This window comes from Lissotriton helveticus, chromosome 1_1 (assembly GCF_964261635.1).
Source record: "Lissotriton helveticus chromosome 1_1, aLisHel1.1, whole genome shotgun sequence".
Classification (NCBI taxonomy): Eukaryota; Metazoa; Chordata; class Amphibia; order Caudata; family Salamandridae; genus Lissotriton; species Lissotriton helveticus.
Window position 1 is genome coordinate 1796142683 of NC_136057.1, and position 20675 is coordinate 1796163357.

The window sequence follows — 20675 nt, forward strand, 5'->3', positions numbered from 1 at the left end:
ATACATTTTACAGCCAAAATCCTTTGTAATGCCACGGTGGGATTACATTTGGTTCTCACTTTCCTAATGTGTACCCCTTTTAAGCAAATGCACAGCTGTCCATTACACTTGACTGAAAATGTTTTTTCTCATCGCAGTAACGTCCGTGAGCTCCAGTCCCTCTCGGTTCAACCACCTTACGCCACCTTTATTGCAGACATTCCTGCTGAAAGTAGTGACGTCTTTTCATGTCGGACAAGCTATCACTCTTCTGACATTTTTATCCGCCTCACACCTTCAAAGAGTAGGAGAGACTTCATCAAGTGGGTCCCGTACCAGTGTTGTGTAGCATTTTAGAATCCAAGCGTAATTTACCGATTCATGCCCTTATATAGGTATAAATCACATTGCCCTTATATAGGCATAGAAATCATGCCCATATTTAGACATAACCCATCCAGTCCAAATACAGGCATGGCTACTTCCACTAGTTCCAAAAAGCCACAACGATTTCTTGGAAAACTCAGCCTCAGCAGTCAGGGACATCCCCTTGCTTGAATATTGATTTGTCCTAGAAATCATGGAGTTTTCGAAGAACTACCACTCCCTTGGGGTTCTTTGATGACGTTATTATGTCCGACTTTACGTCAAACTAGGCACCTTCAAGGTATAAATATGCCTAAACTTGCCCTAGCAAACACACGGTGGTTCGGAGCAGCTCGACTATCTACTTGCCCGACGCAGCTCGCTACAGCAAGTGCCGAAGGAAGCTGACCCTCCAGCTGACTCACTGATCGAGAGGCTGCCTTTCTCTCGCTGAGAATCCAGCTCCAGTGTTTCCAAGCTCTCCTCGCGGGGTGTTGGGAAATCGAGTCCCGAGACAGAGATACCAGACCTCCTTCATTCTAAAACCAAGGTACGGAGCTGATTAGACCCTAAGAGAAATCTTGGTTAGATTCTTGGCAAAGAAAAACTAAACCTATGCTACACCTCACTTACTTCTTCCCTCGTACTAGACTTAGGTTGGGTACATTGGTGTAGGTGTATTTTAGAAGCACCAGTTGAGTACTTTTTAGCCTTTGTTATTTATATATTTATTTATCTATGGTCTAGGAACCATGCAATGCTTTTACAGTATTATTTTATAATACTCTTCTTACTGTACGCATTATACTTTGCAACTAGTATTACGATTGTAGCAGTTCACTTTACTTGCTTGAGAAAGAAAACTGTTCAATAAACCCTTTTATTGAAAACGCCCATCTCTATATTTCTCTGCACCTCTGATGAAGCAAAGCATGCACGATTTACTGAGTAAAATATCTATCTATTGTTTCCACGACTCTGAAGATCAGTTTTATTCTTGGGGAAACAAAGTTGTCATGTTTATGCGGTTGTCAGAAACTAATCCCTTCTTGTTTATTCGAGAACGTTTCTAGTGACCTCTGAGCTAGCTGGCACTCACACTTAAGTCTAATATATTCGACAGAGACCTAATCGACCTAAGTCCTACGTCAAATCTATAGGATATATTATTACATTGCGCAGAGTCTATTGGGAATATAGGAAATACACTACACCAGTGACCATCAGGTGGACGATCAGCTCTGTGGAATTCTTGGGAGCAACGTCAAACAAAGCAATGCAAATCCAGACAATCTCAAGGTGGATAGTTCCCTGTATTAAGATCCACTACGCTTTAGCTAAGAAGCAGCTTCCTGAAGGGCTGAGGGTTTGTTCCCCCTGAGCCAAATAGTGCTATGGCTGCGTTATCATGTGGGGTACCTGTCCTGGATATCTCTCTGGCTGCTATGTGGGCATCAGTGCACACATTCAAGAAACACTATTGCCTAGGCAGTCAGGTCCGTCTAGATGGGCATTTGACCTGTTCCGGACTGCAGTACTTTTTGATCTGAACCATTCCATAGACCCTCTACCTTCTGAAGGTACTTATTTGGTATCTATTCATAAGGTTAGAAACTTGCAGTTAGAAGTATCCATCACAAGAACAAGTTACTTACCATTGGTAATGCTCTTTACCGTGGCTACTTTATCTACCTTCAAGTACTTCACTGCCACCTGGTCTCCTTTTCCATCTAAAAAGATCCAAATTTAGGAGTCTGCACACTGGCCCTTTCAATTTGCAGATAGGCTTTGTGCCTCAGTGCACGACCAAGCCTAAGCAAGAAACCGATGTCAGCACACTTAGGTGGTGCTTATATGTGGCTCCATTTGGCACTTTTTGGGCAGAAAGAAGTACAGCACCACCTACCCTTGTGCAGGATCAGTGCTTTTGGAGTTCTGAATCCAGTCTGGTACCTGGGGATATTCACATGGTGATGAATATACAGTTAGAGTATTCACCAGAGAGGGCATTAAAGAAGATTAGTAACTTGTTCGCCAGGTATGTTTTGACTTAAGATAAATCCATGATGGCGCATAGATAAGCCGCTCATTCGTGCCAGATATGTGTCAGTCCGTTCATTGGCTCACATCTGGAGTAAATGTTAAACCTCTCCATTACTGCATGTAACATGCAACATGAGGGTGTCAAATGCTTCAGTGTAATCATCTTAAGCATTATCTTCAGCCTCCTTTGGTGGTCGCAAGGGGTGGCCATAGATTAAATGTTGCCCAGCATCATGGAACTGCTCGTAACTACTGGTTGTCATGAGTATAACAACTGACGAGGCTCTGGTGCAAGGGAGATCCTAAAGATGGCTGCACGCAAGGCATGTCTCGCCGGGTGGTGGCTAGGGGCACTGGCAGTGGTCATCCAGTGGGGAGCTAGGAGGACTTGTGTATCCTTGTCACTGCCCACATCAGGTCCCGAAACCCTTGGTAACCACTCGGTCTGTAGTTCTGTGCACTTTATCAAAGAAGCAGGCTGGGAGCAGCTGCAGTGCAAGTTGATTAAAACCTGCCACCATATGAAATGAAGAAATTCTGAAGTGAAGTCCGTGAGTAAGGCCTTTGATGAGTGGTCTACCCACAGCAGTCAGTCTCAGAAAAAGGCATCCGCTGTGAAACTACCCGAACATAGAATTTAAACACTAAAGTGGCACTTGGGGAAGGTATTCCCAGGCTATCTGTGAATAAGCTTATGCTGGCACGAGAAATTTTTCTAGCAATGCCAATAGTACACCACCATTATCATCCTCCTGCCAATTAAATTAAGCTGGTTTATGCCATGGAGAAATCACCAGTTACCAGGCCCATAGATATCATCTCTTTCTTGGCTTGCGCCATTGTGCCTCTGGCTACAAACAATTGTCCAGCCGCATGGACTGTTGCCACCTAGCTCCCCCTAAAAGACAGTTGTTTTTACCTTTGTGTGGCCCTGGAACGGAAGTAACCTCAAACACCTTTGATAAATGTATACCAGAGAGGACTCATAGACAAGTCCTGCTCAACCTCTCTAAGCTCTCTATCACATCTCACCCTGAATCACAGCATCGGTCTCCTGAGCTGCTGGCCTCGACTGCTGTCCCTGGTGTAAATTGCATCTCATAGCAGTGATACACTAATAAACCCTTCTGAGACTCCCTGAACCTTGTTTTCCTTATGGGTGTTATTGTTCCAGATTATATTCAACAGTGTTGAGCATCATCTGGTGGTCATTTTAATCTCTGGGGTAAGGATACCAGCAGTACTTCATTGGTTAACATTTGGGATTCTGCTATGCACCCAACCTGCTTAAAGTGGGACTAAGTGCACCTCTGTGGTTAAAAGCTGGTCACAGTATAGCCTTTATGGTCTTGCCCTGCTTTGTACACATTGGTAAAATTGTCTAGCTGCCAGGGTCTACATTCCTTTCTTTCTTACTTACTATCTCACCAAAGGGCTTTCTGAGTGTGTATTTATTTAATGTGCGAACATTCTGATGGATCTTCCTCTTCCTATTCAAGATGGGCCTGTCCCTGTCTGCATGAGATTTAATTACCTGCTGCTCAGCCAAGTATTGTATTGTCTCGAAAGTCCTTCCAGGCTTTGTGGTTATACCACAGTGACGTCAAACAGCCTATTGTTGGGTGAGAGTGAAAATGGCAAATTATCATGTCCTAGAGATTTGGAGAAACTTTCTTTTATTTTTATTTTTTTTACATTTTCCCGGTCTGCTGCTTCATCCGGTTTCCCATGCACCCATGCAGACCCTCGAGAGAGCAGATCTGCCCCTTTTATTCTGAAATTGCTTTGCCATTCCCTTTCCAAGTCTGTTCTGCCCATCCCATCCAAAAAGACTCATCCTTCTCCTATTCAATGTGAATCTGCCCCTTCCTTTCCCAGGTAGATCTTCCGCTTCAGTTTCAAGAATGATCTGCCCCCTCATTTTTTTCAGCACCTCTATAGCTGGTCATAGTATCTCTTTACACTACCACGGCCACTGACATCGTACCTAGTCTTCTTTGACCTCCATTTTAGGGAGAATAAAAAGTTGATGGACACAATCTATAAAGCCATTGAGCGCTTTCTTCTGCAACTTTAAATTTTCTTTCAGCAGTGAGTGAGCGCTTTGGTCCTCTGGCTCTTGGACTCTGGACACCAACTAGTCCACAAATGACCGCTTATTGTCCGCCTTAGATGGCCTTAGATGGAGTGCAGCAGTAAAAACTTCAGCCACTCTACTTCCAATTCCTCTGTCCATCTCCAAAGAGCCCCACTGTTTTTTATCCTTGAGCTGGTTTGCAGACGGAGCTCTTACTCCATCTTATGGTGATGTTCAGTACTAGAAAATTGTTGTGTTTCTCTTCCAACCCCAGTAAATGTTCGTTCTCTAATTGCTTGTATGGATTCATTTCTTTGTGTGTTTTGGGATTTTCAAAGTCTCAAGGAATGCCTACTGACACAGCATGTAGATGGAATGCTACTAAGCAGTATGAGAGCATGTTGTAACTCAAAAGAGCAGACACTGTCTCAGCCACCATGAATGCTATACACTAGTTTGAAATGATTTGCGGAAACAACATAAAGGTCCTCCACTTGCAGAAACAACAGATAGGTCCTCTTCTTGTTGCAATAAGGAATTGTGTATGACTTCTCGCATATGGGTACCTTAACTTTTTGTCAAGTTCAGCCTGCTTGATGCTGCTGACGTGTACATTGACTTGCTTTCGTAGCTCCACCTTCCAAAATTCTGCCTTGGTAATCCTTCTTTTCGATGGTGGCATAAGTGTTATGTATGGTAGCTACATGTTCCGCAGTTGTTTCCTGGTTCTCATGGTTCGGATTGGTGGTGTCTGCAGTTGATGAGAATTGTTTGTTTTTATATAGCACTTTGTGCTTCACGTCTGCCTGTTCTCAGTGCTGCTCAATGCTTATGGCTGAGACGTCAATGTGTCCAATGTCATATTTGCTGCATGATTTCAGGTGCCACTCTCCGATTACTGGGACGACGTGGTAAAAGGTATGAAGGTGGAGAGTCTGAATACTGATGCCTCCATGCCCAGCCGCGTGTACTGGATTGCCTCAGTCGTACAGATCGCAGGTGAGGAGGCCATGGTTTTCTTGGAATTAAATTCTTCACTGGAGGAGTACACTTGAGAGTGGAAAGTGGTAAGGGTTGGGCCATTGACTTTTCCAGTTACAGATTCTTAGTCTTGAAGCTCTTCACAGGGTATGGCGTGCTTAAGTGAGCCTGTTCATATGCTGTGCGTGGGGTTATTTGTTTGCAAGTTCTAGTCTTGTTGGAATTCTCTCGGTAGTGGAATTCATGTGGTTCAGGGTGTAGGGAAGGACGAATGCTCGGAAGTCTTGGCCTTAAATGCCCTGTATTAGGTGCTGGTCTCTTTATTATATGCAGTGGAAAAAACAGTAATTCAGTTAGTTCACAAAACAATACTCAATGCATGTTTTTTGTTCTGCCCAATAGATCATGGCCATTTGGTAATTGTTGTCTGTGTGTTCCTAACTCTAAGTTCATAAATAAATGTGACCTTTTACTCTGGTACCTCTATTTTATACAAGAGACCTTTTCAGTAGCATTTCATGAACACACTGGTGACTCTTAAAAACCCGCTTACGAAACCAGGCCATCAGTGTGCATTGTAGTTGCTCTTCACTAAAAGGCAGAAATAATTCCCCTGGTCCATGAGAGAAGCACGCTTTTCGCAGCCGGGTGTATGTTTTGAGTCTGTCAACATTCAAAGTGAAGCCTATGGCTTGCTAGTGTGTGTTAGCTTTAGTTATCTCGAGCAAACGAGAGCGGAACATGTTGGCAGCATGCAAAGCACAAACCGTATCTCTTCAAAATAGACTTTTGCTGTGGAGAAGTCAAAAGTATGCTCGTCTTGGTCCCTCTGGTCACAGGACTGGGGAAGAGAGGAACTCTGCCCAGTTAAACATGCATGCGTATTTCCACCCTAAGATATGTGGAGGATGTGAAATGAGAGGCTCTAGTCAAGTACTGCTTAATTTCCTGTAATGTATTTTTTCCCAACAGGTATGCCTACTTGCCTAAGTGTTTACATCTGCATACACAGTAGCTGCATCATTCTAAAAAGATGTCACCCAATATTGAAGTTTGCAACTTTATCCCATTATTCGGTTTTTGATCAAAACATGGTCTGTGCCTTTACAGCCCCACTTTGAGTAACTTGGTGCCTTCCCAATACTAAAAGCTAGTAAAAGACTTCCCTGCACAAAGTAGTCTGCCATCCATTAGTATTCTCTTTGTACTGTGAATCCATTCCTTCCACCCATTATTTCTTTGAACTGCCATTACTTTTACCTGCAGTCACTCGGATCTGTGCATTTGCAGTAATGTCAAGAAACTATTTACATGGAGTTAGTTGAATCCTTCATATAAAATTTAAAAATAATACAATTTGGAGTTAGTCTTACAGTTAGACATCTGATTAGGGAACCTCTCCGGTGTGTGCGACTTCCAGGTTTGCAACAGCTGACTGCATGTCCACATCATATTGCTTCTGAGAGTTCCTCAATGCTTTACAATAAATAGTTTTTAACATGCTGTTGCTTAAGAACTGGCCAATTAATGGGGTTGATCGCGACTCTGACATAGCAGTGCTGATAATTGCTGATAATACACTCTTTATTGATTGGTTAAAAAAAAAACATTTACAATTTGAAACATGACTAAATTTAACGATAAAAATTAGGGGGATCATTATGGGCTAATCATGTTCTGATGAAGGAGATTGTTCTGGATTTCTTGTAGTCTCTGATTTGATTGTTGAGTCTATTAACTCAGCCGCCATGCTATGATGAGGAGGATTTGGATGTGATTGTGGCTTCCAATAGTTTTGACGCTTTGTGACCGAATTTCGTAAGCCCAATGTTTAGCTTGGTGTTGTCAGGGTTAAGAGCGGCCATTATTGCTTGGCGGCAAGATTGACCTCCCAACGTAATACATTGGCCTCGCAGCAGTGGACGTCTGGCCGTGAGCAGTGACGGGCATGCACAGACGATGTGTTCCATTGTTTCAGAATGATAGCCACACAACCTGCATTCAGTGCTACTACCTGGCCGGCGCCATTCGGGAAGGTTCTTCAGAAAGGGCCAGTCACCCATCCTCAAGGCTAAAAACTTATGTTTCCAATAAAGTGCATATGTGCTTGATAAGTAGAGTGGCTGAATACCCACTTTAAAATTAGCGATTACAGCTCAAGCGTGTCTCCTCTTTGACAATATTGCCCTGTCCGAGTGAAAGGACCACAATCTAACGTTTTTTTAAATTGCAGTCTTTAACACCGGGTGATATGGGTTTGTTTCCCAGAAGCCTTTTACAAATCGTATCTGTAAACTGCAATCCAGGAGTTGCCGATGCTTATGGCTGGTCTGATTTTTCTGTATTTCCTGCCATAGTTGGGCCTCCAAGGAACCCTCCCGGGTACGGCGCAGGCTGTGACATAGTTTTATATATGCGCCTGCCTCCACTCAATGATGATCTTGAAGTCTCAGTTCGAGTCTCACTTGGGCTGGCGAGGTAGATCTTGACCACGGAAAGGCTCTTTTAAAAAATGTTGTTGTTACCTTGTTTATTAATGTACTGGTTGTGCTCTTGGTGATCTCGTGTCCGTACGTCAGGGAGTTGATTACTGTAGCCTTCATTACTTTCAGCATGGGAGTTAGGCTGGGACCTAGTAGCAGTTTTGCTAATTTTGCAGCGGCCACTTCTAACAACATAGCTTTAGTTTTCAATGCTTGATAAAGGTACCTCTTGTGTCAAGAAAGATGCCCAAGTATTTATAACTGGGGGTTGATTCTAGCTTTGTTTTGTTGAAGTACCACCTTTCTATTGACCTTTTTTTGCTTCCCAAAAAGATATAGTTTTGCTTTTTTGACAGGTTAAGCTCTGGATGGTTTCTTGTCGTGTAAGGTAGCAGTTCATCCAGTAGCCTCTGGAGACCCACTTTTGTGTGGCTTAACAACACCAAGTCATTGGCGTAAAGCAAATTGGTGATGCGTGTCCCGTCTAGTTGAGGAGGGTGGCAGTTTACACTGTCGAGAACTGGAGAAAGGTCAGATATAAACAAATTTAAAAGGAGAGGGGCCAATAGACAACCTTGTTTGACGCCTGTTTCGGTTCAAATCTTCCTGGAGATGTGAAAGCCTTCACCCAGCTTGATTCTTATCCATGTTTCCATGTGGACTTGGATTATTGCTTGAAGAAGAGGCTGGGGTATATCCCACGATTTTAGTTTCTGCCATAACAGACCCCTGGGCACACGATCGAAGGCCGCTTTGAAGTCTACAAAGCAACAGTGCAGCTGGATTTGTTGGACTGTTGCTTTCTCCATCAAGACTGTTAGCGTTAACAGATTGTTTGTAGTACTGGTGTTAGCCACAAAGCCCGTCTGATTAAAAGGAAGGTGCACGGTTGCTTCAGCCCCAGGCCTGTAGCTCCTCCAATAAACTCCACGTCGAGAAGTGCAACCATTCTGTAATATTTTGGCTTGTTTCTCTTCCCACTTTTGTAGATTGGGTGAATGATTGCACCTCACCAGGACTCTGGGACCATGTTGTTTAGACTGCAATAGAGAAACAAGGGGGTCGGGTATTCTGACCATAGGCTGACATCGGATTTGAACATGGCTTGAGGGAGGCCATTCGGGCCTGGGGCTCCTTTGGCTCTGGCTTTCATTATGAGGCGCGAGATCTTGTTTTTCAAGGCATCAGGAGTCACCCTGGGCTCTAGTGAGGTATCGTTCATTTTCGTTTATTCCTTGTGTCTCGGAACTTCAGATGGAATTTTTAAAAGGCGAGCTAGCCTCTGGTACTCCAGTCCCGGGGGGGGGGAGGATCATAGGGTTAACAGGGCTGGATGAATTGTTGCAAGCTTAGTTTATAGCTTAGTTTATATTGGTGTCCCCAAAGTGAAGAGATAAAAACTTGCTCCGACAGCTTCACTAATATTTGCACTGCCATACCCACTTGTTCTTTGTTTGCTCCTATTTACAAGAGACCAGAATTGCTTCGGGTTAGGATTTCTACTTTCATAGATGAGCTTCAGCCAGAATTGATTTGAGGCTGCAAGTTTTTCCTTTCGTGTAGAAATTCTAAAAGCTGCTCGGGCTTGCTTATAGTTATTGAAGTTGAATTTATTGCTGGGGTTCTTTCTTGATAGATGGAGTGCTTGGTTCCTCTCAGTTCTTAATTTCCTTGTGGCTTTTGAGATGTAGAATTGAGAGATTTGGTTTCTCGGGCCCCTCCTGATTGGCAATTTGTTGAGAAGGAGGTTTGTAAGAGAGGTCCAGCCACTAACGACATGAGTATTTAGCTCTAGGGATTGATGTAATGGGGCTCTGACATAGCAGTGTTTGAGCCTATTGATGAATCTTTGAAAGCAATTAAGAAAAGGTCTTACCTGAAGCTAGATAGTTAGATAGGAATTTAGAAGCCCCTGTGCGCCTTCAAGTATATTAAAGCTATGAGTAAAACTGTGTTTACCTGTATGGCCTTGGGTATTGGCCTTCAAAGTCTCTGAGGTTACTTCCTAGAGCATTACAGTAGGTTATAGAGCCACCTAAAGGAGACTGAGTGTAGAGGGACATGGCGGTACTTGCAACTGGAATCCTCGTAGGTGGAGAAGAACTGTACTGTACAACTCCATCTTCACTGATCAAACCAGATTGGTGAAAGTGGTAGTGTCTTTTGATGATCACTGCACTTAAATGCCCTGTTTGGCTTTAACACTTTTTAAATCCGAATGCCACATAACCTATTTGGAACGCCCAGAGTCTGAGGCATAGGTCAGCATGGGCAGTGTCCGCATAGACACAGCACCAGCTGCTTAGAGAGTTGCTTTGGAGGAAATGTTGGGAAAACGGTATAGCTTATTGGTCTGTGAAGGTAATCTTTCCATCAACATCATCCTAATTTGGCAGCCAGCATCCTGTGCAGACATGCAGGATCGAGACGTATCTGATACAGTGATGCATACGCAGCTGTATCCAATTTTCAGATCTTCTGTAGTCACATAGGCTCTGGCTCTCACAGGAGCAGCTTTCACAGCTCAGCAATAACCATGTGTCTTGCACGAAAGGGGTCTCTAGTGTTGCTCTTTATTCGGTATGCATGCTGACCCTTTTGCATATTTCTTTTTAACAGCTGGTGCCATTTAAGAAGGGTTGTGTTGATGCATCCCCCTCAACTCTCTTCTGCAGGGTATAAAGTGCTCCTCCGGTATGAGGGCTTTGAGAATGACTCCTCGCAAGACTTCTGGTGTAACCTAGGCACATTGGACATCCATCCAATCGGCTGGTGTGCCATCAACAGCAAGATCCTGGTGCCGCCACAGAGTGAGTGGAATGTACGCATGGTTCGGCGAGTCAGGTTGTGGTCAAGGAAGGTGGTAATGCTGGTGCCCAGCCATCGCCTGAGAACACACTTGTCCTCCTGTCTTCAATCATAAAACGTCTCCCCATCCCTGTAATTTGCCAGTTACCCAGATCTGCATTAATCCATGTTCCTTTGTGGATCTTTAGTAATGGAGTCGCCCTTCCCCTGAAGTATCACTGGCGCACCGCCCTATACCAATTGATATTTCCCCCCCACATCCACAGTTTCAAAGGTGTCCCCGGCCTATTGGTACTGCTAATATTCCTACCGTGCAATAATATGTTTGTCCCCTGCTGCATGGTAATGGAGGTTTCATTGCTTAACTCTCTGTAGGTATCCACTCGAAGTTCACAGACTGGAGGGGCTATCTAATGAAGAAGCTTGTTGGGGCTCGGACCCTGCCAGCAGACTTTCACATGAGGGTAAGGTAGATGAGGGAAGCTAAAGGGGGCGGGGAAAACCAAAGAGGTGCAGAACCGATTGGAAACAGCTGGTGGGGGCTCTGGGGGATGGTGGGCCAAAAGGTTATGGGGAAGGCTCCTTTGTCGGCTTTGAGAAAGGGGAATTCAAAGAGCAACAGTATCTAATTTTCTCATGTCTACCCTTCACCTTGCTTCCTTCCTCTTTTGTATCTTTTCTCCCTCTATCACACATTCCATCTCCCCTTCATTTACAAATGTTTCACCCATTCACTTTCCCTTATTTCTGTTGTCATCCTCACTTCTTTTCCAACTTTCTCTCTTCTCTTTTTCCATTCCTGTCACTCTCAACACAACCCTGTCCACTATTTCTTCCTTTTCTATACAACTTTTTACACCATACCATACTAATATATTCTCTCTCTATATGTTCCTCCTCCTCCCTCGATCTCTTCTTTTCATCCCTTTGTTTCTTTCCCTCTTTTTCTTTCACCCTTCTCTAAACCCATTAAAATTGCCTTGTTCCTCCTTGTCATGCTTTTCTCCCTTTCTGCATCTTTTGTCTTCCTGGTTTCCATCACTTCTCTCTCTTGCCTTCTCTACGCAATCCCCTCTTGTCTATATAGATGCTGGAAAGCATGAAATACCCCTTCCGGCAGGGTATGAGGCTGGAGGTGGTTGACAAGACGCATGTGTCCTACACACGCCTAGCGGTAGTGGACACAATGATTGGCGGTCGGCTGCGGCTCATCTACGAGGATGGAGACATCGAGGATGACTTCTGGTGTCATATGGGGAGCGACCTTATTCATCCTGTCGGCTGGTCTCGCCGTGTAGGACACAACACAAGGGTAACCGGTATGACCACAACTTAGAAAGAGCTTTTCATCTACCTCATTGGTTACAACATCCGTTCATGAAGGGGCCATGGGGTAAGAGAAGGCTTCTCAATGACCTCTTGTGACACGTCTGGGCCCAAAGTATGAGGAGATCATAGGCAGGAGAGGGTTTAATCTACTGCACTTTACCTAATACGAGGGACTAGAGGTGAGAGGAAGGCTCCTTATCTTCCTCATTGGGTAAAATTCCCAGGCAGAAGATATAAAGGGGGGCAATGTCATGAGGTAGATTATTATTCTCTGCCTGCGATACAGTTTCTTGATATAAGGGTTGAGCGTGTAATTCGGTGTGGGGGAGCTTATGATAAATCTGCTGCATGGTACACAGTGTCCAGCTATAAGGTACAACGTGGTAATGGGGTGAGAGAGCGCAGTATCTGCTGCTAGTAGTACCACACCTGAATAATCTACAATACGATATGGTGAGAAAGCGCTTCTTATTTCCTTCATGAAACACAATGTGCAGATTTGGGAATGGGGTGAGAAGGGGCTTGTTATCGGCCCTTTGGGAAGCAATGTTTGATCTAATGAAACAGATGGCACTAGGATGATTGAGTGCTAATGAAAAATGTCCTAGCTATCATAATGAACATTTTTAATTCTATTAAGAACTCTGAGGTGAAGATTATGCCTTCTTTCTTTATTTATTACAAATAATAGCAGCCATTAACTGGACAATGATAACTACTTCATTTCCCATGAACCCAGGGAAAGAAGTCAACACAAAGTCTCAATACAATCAGGGGCTGTCTGCCTCATCAAAGGGAGTTGTCCATCTTCTCTCGCCTTCTCTCTTATTGCGACAAAGCAGACTCTGGAAGATTCCTCAATCCTGTTTGGAGGACTCAGTCACTGCAAGTCGGAGAAAGCATCGCATTAATTCTGGCAACAACTGTGCCACAGAGCATAGCGACGTCACCGGAGAACATGAACATTAACAAGTCATAATGTGCAAGATACATGGCTTAACCACCAGAAAAATACTTATTTATTCACATAAACAGATCCAAGAACCTGGTTGGGTCCTTATTCCTCCTAGGGTGGGCTAATCCACGTCTCGGATTCCTTACTAGAATGTATCTTTCTATGGCATGACCCAGAGGCGAGTATTATGTTAGTTCAAAGCTTGGCCACCTCCAGGGCTGCAATGGAGAAGACTGGTTTGAAATAAAACTTTTTAAAGGTTGAGTCCGATGACCAGTCAGCTGCGTTCAGAATATCCCCCAAGCGGGCTCCCAAAGCATGCATGGAGTGAGCACCAAAACTCTTGGTATCAGTACCCGGCTCCTGCATTATCTATCATACCCACCTGGCGATGGTCAGAGAGGAGACCGCCCTGAAAGTTTTCCTCAAGGCAATCAAAAGCTCTCTCTCCCCGTCACGGCCTTGTAAGCCGCGATGCATCTGACAACACACAACTTGGGAAACCGCTGGAAAAGCCAGATACGAGATCGCTCGGGAATTACATTTGGTGCATATAGTAACATGGAACGTGACTCCTTCCGTAGTAAAAGACCTTCCCGAAATGTCTAAGGCCTGTATTTCAGACACCCTCCTGCAGGAGATCAGACACAAAAGAATGGCCAGTTTGGACAACAGTTGCTTCCTGGAAAAGTATCTATTGCTTGGCCAATCAGACACGATCTTCAAAACATTATTCCAGTCCCAAAGGGTTGAGTATCTCGGCTCTGGGGAAAGGGACAGTCAAATGCCACCAAGCAGTTTCTTAACTAGGGGGGTGCTCTCCCACAGGTAGACCCGCAATCACAATGTGACCTGCGGAGATTGCAGATTGAAACATATTGACGGATCTGTAGGCCCAACCTTCCTCGGTGAAAGCCACCATGAAATTTAAGATGTGGACAATGTCCACTCCACAGGATCCAGACTCTGTTGCAGACTCCAACCCATCACGGAGACTGGCTGATCGATACCGTTTGACTGTACCATCTGCCCAGACCTTTGGAATGAGGATTGCAGCGTCACGAAATAGGCCCGGGACTTGCCATTGTGACTTGTAAACCTCCACGCCATGAAATGGAGGCTGCCGGTTATCACCATCAGGTGAGGATTCCTGGAGGGATCGGTCAGGAGATGAGAATACTGGTGTAGACAGATTGGCGAAGCCCAAGAAAGTTCCATCAGAACTGTAAACCAACCTTGCGAACTCGACGCTGGGGTAATCACCACCAGATCCGCCTGCTGCGTGCGTAGCCAAGTTGTCAGGCTTGTGATCATGGCAAATGGAGGATACGCATAACCCTGCTCTGTCGACCAAACCTGGAGAAAAGCATAGGTTGCTACCGCTCCCGGGTCTGATTTCCAACTGAAGTACTGGGGAACCTGATGGTCGAGCTGGGATGCAAATTGGTTGATTGTGAATGGTTCCAAAAGATAGGAGGCGGCCTGGAACATGTCTGGGAAAAGCTTGCACAAGCTTGTAATCCCGGAGATGATGAGACAGCCAGTCCGCCACCTAGTTGGCCGACCCCGGAAGGAGCTCCACCTTAACTGTGATGTGAATTTCCAGCCAGTACTCCTAAAAGTTCTTTACCAGGTCCAAAAGGGCTTAGGACCACGTGAACCCGCCCCCCCCCTTCCCTCCCTCCACCCAGTGATTGATATAGCATACTGTTGCTACATTGTCCATCTTCAATAGGACAAAAGATTGCACACGTTCCTTGGTCAACATCTGACTGCGAAGGAGCCTGCCATCAGCTCCAGGCAGTTGATGTGATGTCCCAGGCCTGAACGTATCCTCAGGATCGAACCGATGCTCTATGGGGTCCACCTCTCAACTGCCCCAAGTCTGGATATGAGAACACACAGACTAAAGGGTGGTTAAGCGGGGTAAGGAAAGGATGGGGACAGCAGGGAGGGAGACCTGTAACGAGACACAAAGGGAGAGGTAATTACTAATGTGACTACAATACTCTTTATCTCTCATTCTCCCTTAATACCCATACTTCCACTAACCTGTAAAAGAAAATACACAAGCTGGCATACAGGGGGGTTGAGCTTGCACCTCTAAGTACCACATAGAATGCTGGAAAACATAAAGAGGTCAATCAGAACAAGCCCTACTCTGTATGTCTTTAAATACCCCACCCTGATCCCCTTTATCTACCTGTGATTAAGAGGTACCCACTATGGCTCAAACACGACTATCTGTCGTAGACCCCCTGTGAAGAGATATAAGAAAGGAATTGAGCAACGATGAGCAGTAGCAGGAAATTGTCAAGGAATATGAAGTAAATGCACTTTAGGCATAGCATTCCACTAGACAGCAGTATTCACAAGCAGTATATACAGTTAGCGCCAAAACACGGAAAGAGTTACGTCACTCTACCCGCATGATAATGACACACCAAACGGAACTGATAATAGGATTCCCTATCTCAGTGTAAATGTCTGTGTGATAAAGGCTTTCCCCCGCATGAACCTTAGATGCTGAGGAATGTTCGCCAACATAGGGAAATCTTCACACACAGGACAATTGCCAAGGAACGAAAAAGTCTCAGGCCAATCAAGTAAACGTATCTCTCCCTCGCAAGAACTTTTGTAAGAATAGGAAAGTTCTTCAATGTAGGGAAGATAGAGTAATGAGCACTTCGACAAATCAGGAACACCCCAAATGGAGCAAGCAAACGTACTTTAGCTATTCAGACAGGATTGAAGGAAAGCGGTGCACACAGCACCCTTACCCGACCAGGAATCAGCAGGAACGGTAGTCACTAGAAGTCTCTAGCAAGGCGGAATAATCGGCAACGTCTTCCTCCCGCTGCCTCGCTAAATCTGCATTTCCGCATCACGTGAGACGAGCAGATTACGTGGTGTCTGACGCGGTGCGCCCTGTCAAGGCGCCGGGAATTGTAGTTCATCCCAGCTTGAGCGCGTGCCTGCGCGACTGCAGCCTCCTTGACCCCTAACATGTGAAGGGCCTGTCCTGTAGCAGACCAAGCGACCTCCGGTGGTAAATTCCCCACAACAATCTTCCCAGCCTGATTCACTGGAATCAAACTCACTTTCACTTTAAAACTTTATTCAATCTTTTTTGTTCAGATCTTAAAAGTACATTAAAAAAAGTACAACAACTTTGAAAAAACAACCAGTCACAATTCTTTCCTTAAACAAGCCCCCTGTAAATCAAATTTACAGTAAATTCCATATAGAACATTTTTTTTAAAGTCCAGGAGTTTAGGTAAAAAAAATTGCTTGGTATATAATTAAGTGCAAATATATATTTTTCAGTTTTTAAAAAGGTAATAAAACCAGTTGGCAAATAATAGGTCCTCATAATTCATTAATTCTCCGCCTGTTTCCTTCTACGCATACATGCCCATAAAAAAAGAGGCAACTGCAAAGCAGACAAACTGGTTCGGAGTGATTTAAAAAAATATAGTGCAACCCGGCATTGACAAATTTTGTGCTTCTTTAAAATAGATACAATAAATGACTTCCTTTCTTGAGCATACAAGCGACAGAAAAGTACCAAATGCAAATCCTTTTGTAGTGACTTGGAGTCGCAAGGGCACAATGGTAATTCAGAGTGCCTAAATGTTCTACCTGGATACCGCAGCATTAATGGTATCAAATTTAGACGAAATCGCAATACGATAAACTTATGATGAGAAAATGAGACCTCTAGTAAATATGAAAACTCACCCTCCGCTATCGGGGGTGTTAATTGATACATCCTTACCATCTGTGCACCATAATTCTTCCCCCTATGGTCATATTGGGCCCTCGCTTGAAAGTCTCAACCAACCTCGTCTTGGGAAAGGTCCGACATGTCATTGGTAGCTTAAATAAATTCAACAAACCCAAGGCACTAAATTCCTGCTCAACATAGCCTAACCATCGACTCCTGCTATGGTTCTCCATTCTGAGGAGATCTATAATAATCCTTTGGTTTAGGGGGGCTGTATTCCTGCGCCAAATCGAGAACCACAACATGAGAGGTGCCAGGCGAATTGAGTCAGTGATGTAAGGAAGGGCTGATTCTATATGAGAGATATACTTTGAGTTCGATTGAGGAAGGGAAATTAGAGATATCAGGAATTTGTTTTCGACTATCTGTAGAGGCTCAATAGGGGCCAGTCCCCATACACCGCAGCTGAAACTGTTTTGGTCTGTTAAATCTTTTTTATGGGACCGATAGGTCTGGCACCCAGCCTCCTAGTGAATGATTTTAATGCTGCTAGACTTCTATTTGTTGCCTTTTTTTTCTTCTTTTTTTTTACTGAGTTTTATATAGCGGGAACTTGACCCGAATCTGGTATCAGAGCGCTTTACATAGCACCAGTTGCATTACATGAGGACACATTCATTTTGTTAGCCATTACTCTTCCTTCCACCAACTGTGTCCAGGATTGATCGTTTTCAAAATGGACTCCTAAATATGAAAATGAGTGTACCACCTCAATTCCTTTCGAAGCCATATAAAAAATGTTGTACTTTATCTTTTATCCTGCTCCTGCGATTAATATAAGTTCTTGGTATGATTGACTTTTAGGTCCAGCGTAATCATAAAAGCTGCATATGCTGTTATCAGACTCTGGAGACCCACACCAGTTCTGCAAAGGAGTACGGCATCCTGTGCGTATACCAAGATAGGGAGCTGACAGGAATCAAATAATGGAACATCCCGGGATTCACCCACCAGCGCATCCCGCACACCTTTTGTATAAATCGAAAATAAAAATGGTGCGAGGACACAACCCTGCCTAACCCCTCTTAAGATGTTAAAGGGGCTGGTACGCTCTCCTTTCCTCCCATACTGGACAGAAGCAGAGGTATCGGAATACAGTTGGCGAATTAAGTCAATAAGAGGCTGGTCCATTCCCATCTCTAACATGATGTCCCTCAGCTTCGGGTGGGAATCGCAGTCAAACGCTGCCGTTAGATCCATAAAGGCTAAATAAAGTTTCCCACCCTTAATCGTCACAAATTTGTCCATAATAAAGGAAAGCTTTAGACACTGATCAACAGTGCCCTTTCCCTGTTGAAAGCCATATTGGGACTGCATTAAAGAATTCCTGTCTCGTGCCCAGGATTCAAGCCTGTACAAAAAAAGACTACCCATAAGTTTGGCCGATGGGTCGATAAGGGAGATGGGTCGGTAGTTTTTAGGATTACCCTTATCTCCCTTTTTGAAGATTGGCACAATTAGGCTCGACTTTCACGATGGCGGGGGGCCCCGGGACGCTATCTTGTTAAAGACGTTTGTCAGCAAGGGAACCCAAAGTTCTTGATTCATCGAACTTAATCACCAGATCTGGTTGCGATCCGACAATGGCACAGCGTTCCATGCTTCCATGTGGAAGAGCCACCACAGGAGTTCCTCTCTGGTCTTGTCTGAAAGGGAAACACTCTGGGAGTACGTGAGACCACACCAGAAGTGAGTGAACTCTAGCCGCTGCAGGTCTCAGAAGTTTAGGGGGTATGAAAAAATAGCCTGCATCGAGGATGACAGCAGACCCACCACCCTGGCAATCTGACGGAGGTAAGTTCTTGGCTTTGCCAACATCCTTTGCATCTCAAGCCAAATTTTGGCCATCTTCCTGGAGGGAAGGCTCGGAGTTGAAACCATTGAGGCGATCACAAACTCCAGGAAGGTGATTGACCGGAAATGAACTTCGTCTAATTGATAACAACTCCCAAGGATTGCAGAACTTCCACCACTCTCTGGAGATGTTGGGACAGACTCTCCGGGCATTGGTCCATTATCAGGATGTCGTCCAGGTACACGATCATGCGAACGCCATACACCCTCAAGTGTTCCACTACTGGTCTGAGGACCTCGGTGAAACACCAAGGGGCCGAAGGTGAACTTGAAAGTTTGGCTCTGCCACTGGAACTGGAGGAATCGCTGATGTGGCGGAAAGATGGGGACCACCAGGTATGCGTCCTTGAGGTCCAGTCGTACCATCCAGTCTTTGAGCCGAAGGAGGTGTATGCGCTCCATCTTGAAGTGGCGATACACCAGCCACCTGTTGAATTCCCGGAGATTGATCACCGGGCACTGACCCCCATCCTGTTTCTGAGTCCGGAACAGATTGCTGAGAAACCCAGATGGGTGAGGAGTTGAGGGACAAATTGCCCCTTTGTCCAAAAGCTCTCGAATTTCCTGGTGTATAAGCGCGGTCTTCTGTCTGGAGAAAATGGGGGGGAGTGGGACGGCCTGAAAGGGAGATCCGTGGAAGTCTATATGGAACCCCCTGAACAGTTTGGAGAACCCAGGCATCTAACGTGAGGTTGCGCCAGACTGCCCCCAACACGTTTGCAAGAAGTGAAAGAAAAACTCACCGTGTGTATTGGGTTTGCGTCCTCCTGCTCTGGGTCCATTAAATGACCTCTGTGGCGCCCCCGTCCTCGGGTGGGGTTGAAGCCACCAAAGCACGAGGAGTCCTACCATTGTCTGCACTGAGACTGTTGGCCCCTGCAAGAGGCAGCGTAGGAAAGAACGGCCAGCCAAGCCCCCCCATCACGGCTGGCCCCACTGAAAATGCGCATTAAAAGTGCACTTGACTGTTGACTGGGCTTTGTCCAGTGAATTAAGGGGGAAACAAACTTTCCTAGCTCCTTTGATTATGGGTCATCCAAAGAGCCTCCCTTGTGCCACCAGGCCCACCTTCGACATGGCCAACTCCCCTAGCTTACGGTCAATTTTGATCAACAATGACCTGTGCCTCTCCGTGGACATGGCGTAATTTGCATTGCCTAGAAAAATAAGGGCCCGCTGGGTCCAGCTGGATAGGACATCAAGTGAAATTAAAGCACCAAATGCCTTTGAGTCCTCTGCCATGTCGAAAATATTCACAAGGGGGCCTGTAATGTCCCTGACCTCTTGATCAAGAGGCTTGCGGAGCCTGCTGGCGACGTATTTGGCCACCTTAGTGCAGGGAATCCACTCGGAAGAGCAGGGATGCATGAGGTCTTCTGGATCTTGCAGGTGCAACTGGGAGTCAGTGGGATCACCTGTGGGGGCACTAGACACCACCCAGGTGTAAGAGAAGGATCTCTAAGATCTGTCATGATCGGAATCCACCTCTTATCCTGCAGGAGAACCATTTGAGCGGGACGACTGTGAGGGGGGTCCCATCTTGTTGCGGGGGGGTGAGTTCCTGTGGTGCGGGGGGGTTAGCCCCCAAAAAGGCTTGTCAAAGGCGTCCATATCCACCCCAGACTCATGTGGGTGTTTGCACAGGTTCTCAGAAAGGGGAGCAGTTGCTTGCCCCAGAGTTTGTGTGGCAGAGGGCCCAGGTAGATTTTTCCTTGGTGCGAGGGGTTGTAGGCATCTTTGTGCCCTCTCCATGATTTTCTTCTCTAGAGGGGCCACTGCTTCTGAGAATGCAATAATGTTGGAGGCGCCTACCATGTCGCAGAAGTCGACTGTGACTGGAAAATACCGAATGGCCTCTTCATAATATTAGCCAAATTCCTCCATGAGCTGAGTTAAGTAGTAAGCGAGATATGGCTTTAAACTGGGTGGCCACCAACCAGGTAAGAGGGATAACAGGAAAAAAGGGGGAACTCCTAAAATCTCACCTGAAATTAGAGTGTTGGGCCCTTAGGA

General features: G+C 45.2%; 1 protein-coding gene across 3 annotated transcripts in view; it reads left to right on the plus strand.

Annotated features, from left to right (window-relative positions):
* Positions 1–20675, plus strand: part of LOC144752901 (lethal(3)malignant brain tumor-like protein 2) — a 376713-nt gene that overhangs the window by 201287 nt on the left and 154751 nt on the right. For 2 of the 3 annotated variants that reach the window (XM_078640731.1, XM_078640737.1), the window contains exons 6-9: positions 5347–5464; positions 10605–10739; positions 11113–11201; positions 11825–12056. In XM_078640731.1, coding sequence (XP_078496857.1) covers positions 5347–5464; positions 10605–10739; positions 11113–11201; positions 11825–12056 — 574 coding nt within the window. The remainder of the gene's footprint in view (positions 1–5346; positions 5465–10604; positions 10740–11112; positions 11202–11824; positions 12057–20675) is intronic. The other variant, XM_078640741.1, reaches the window with a different exon arrangement.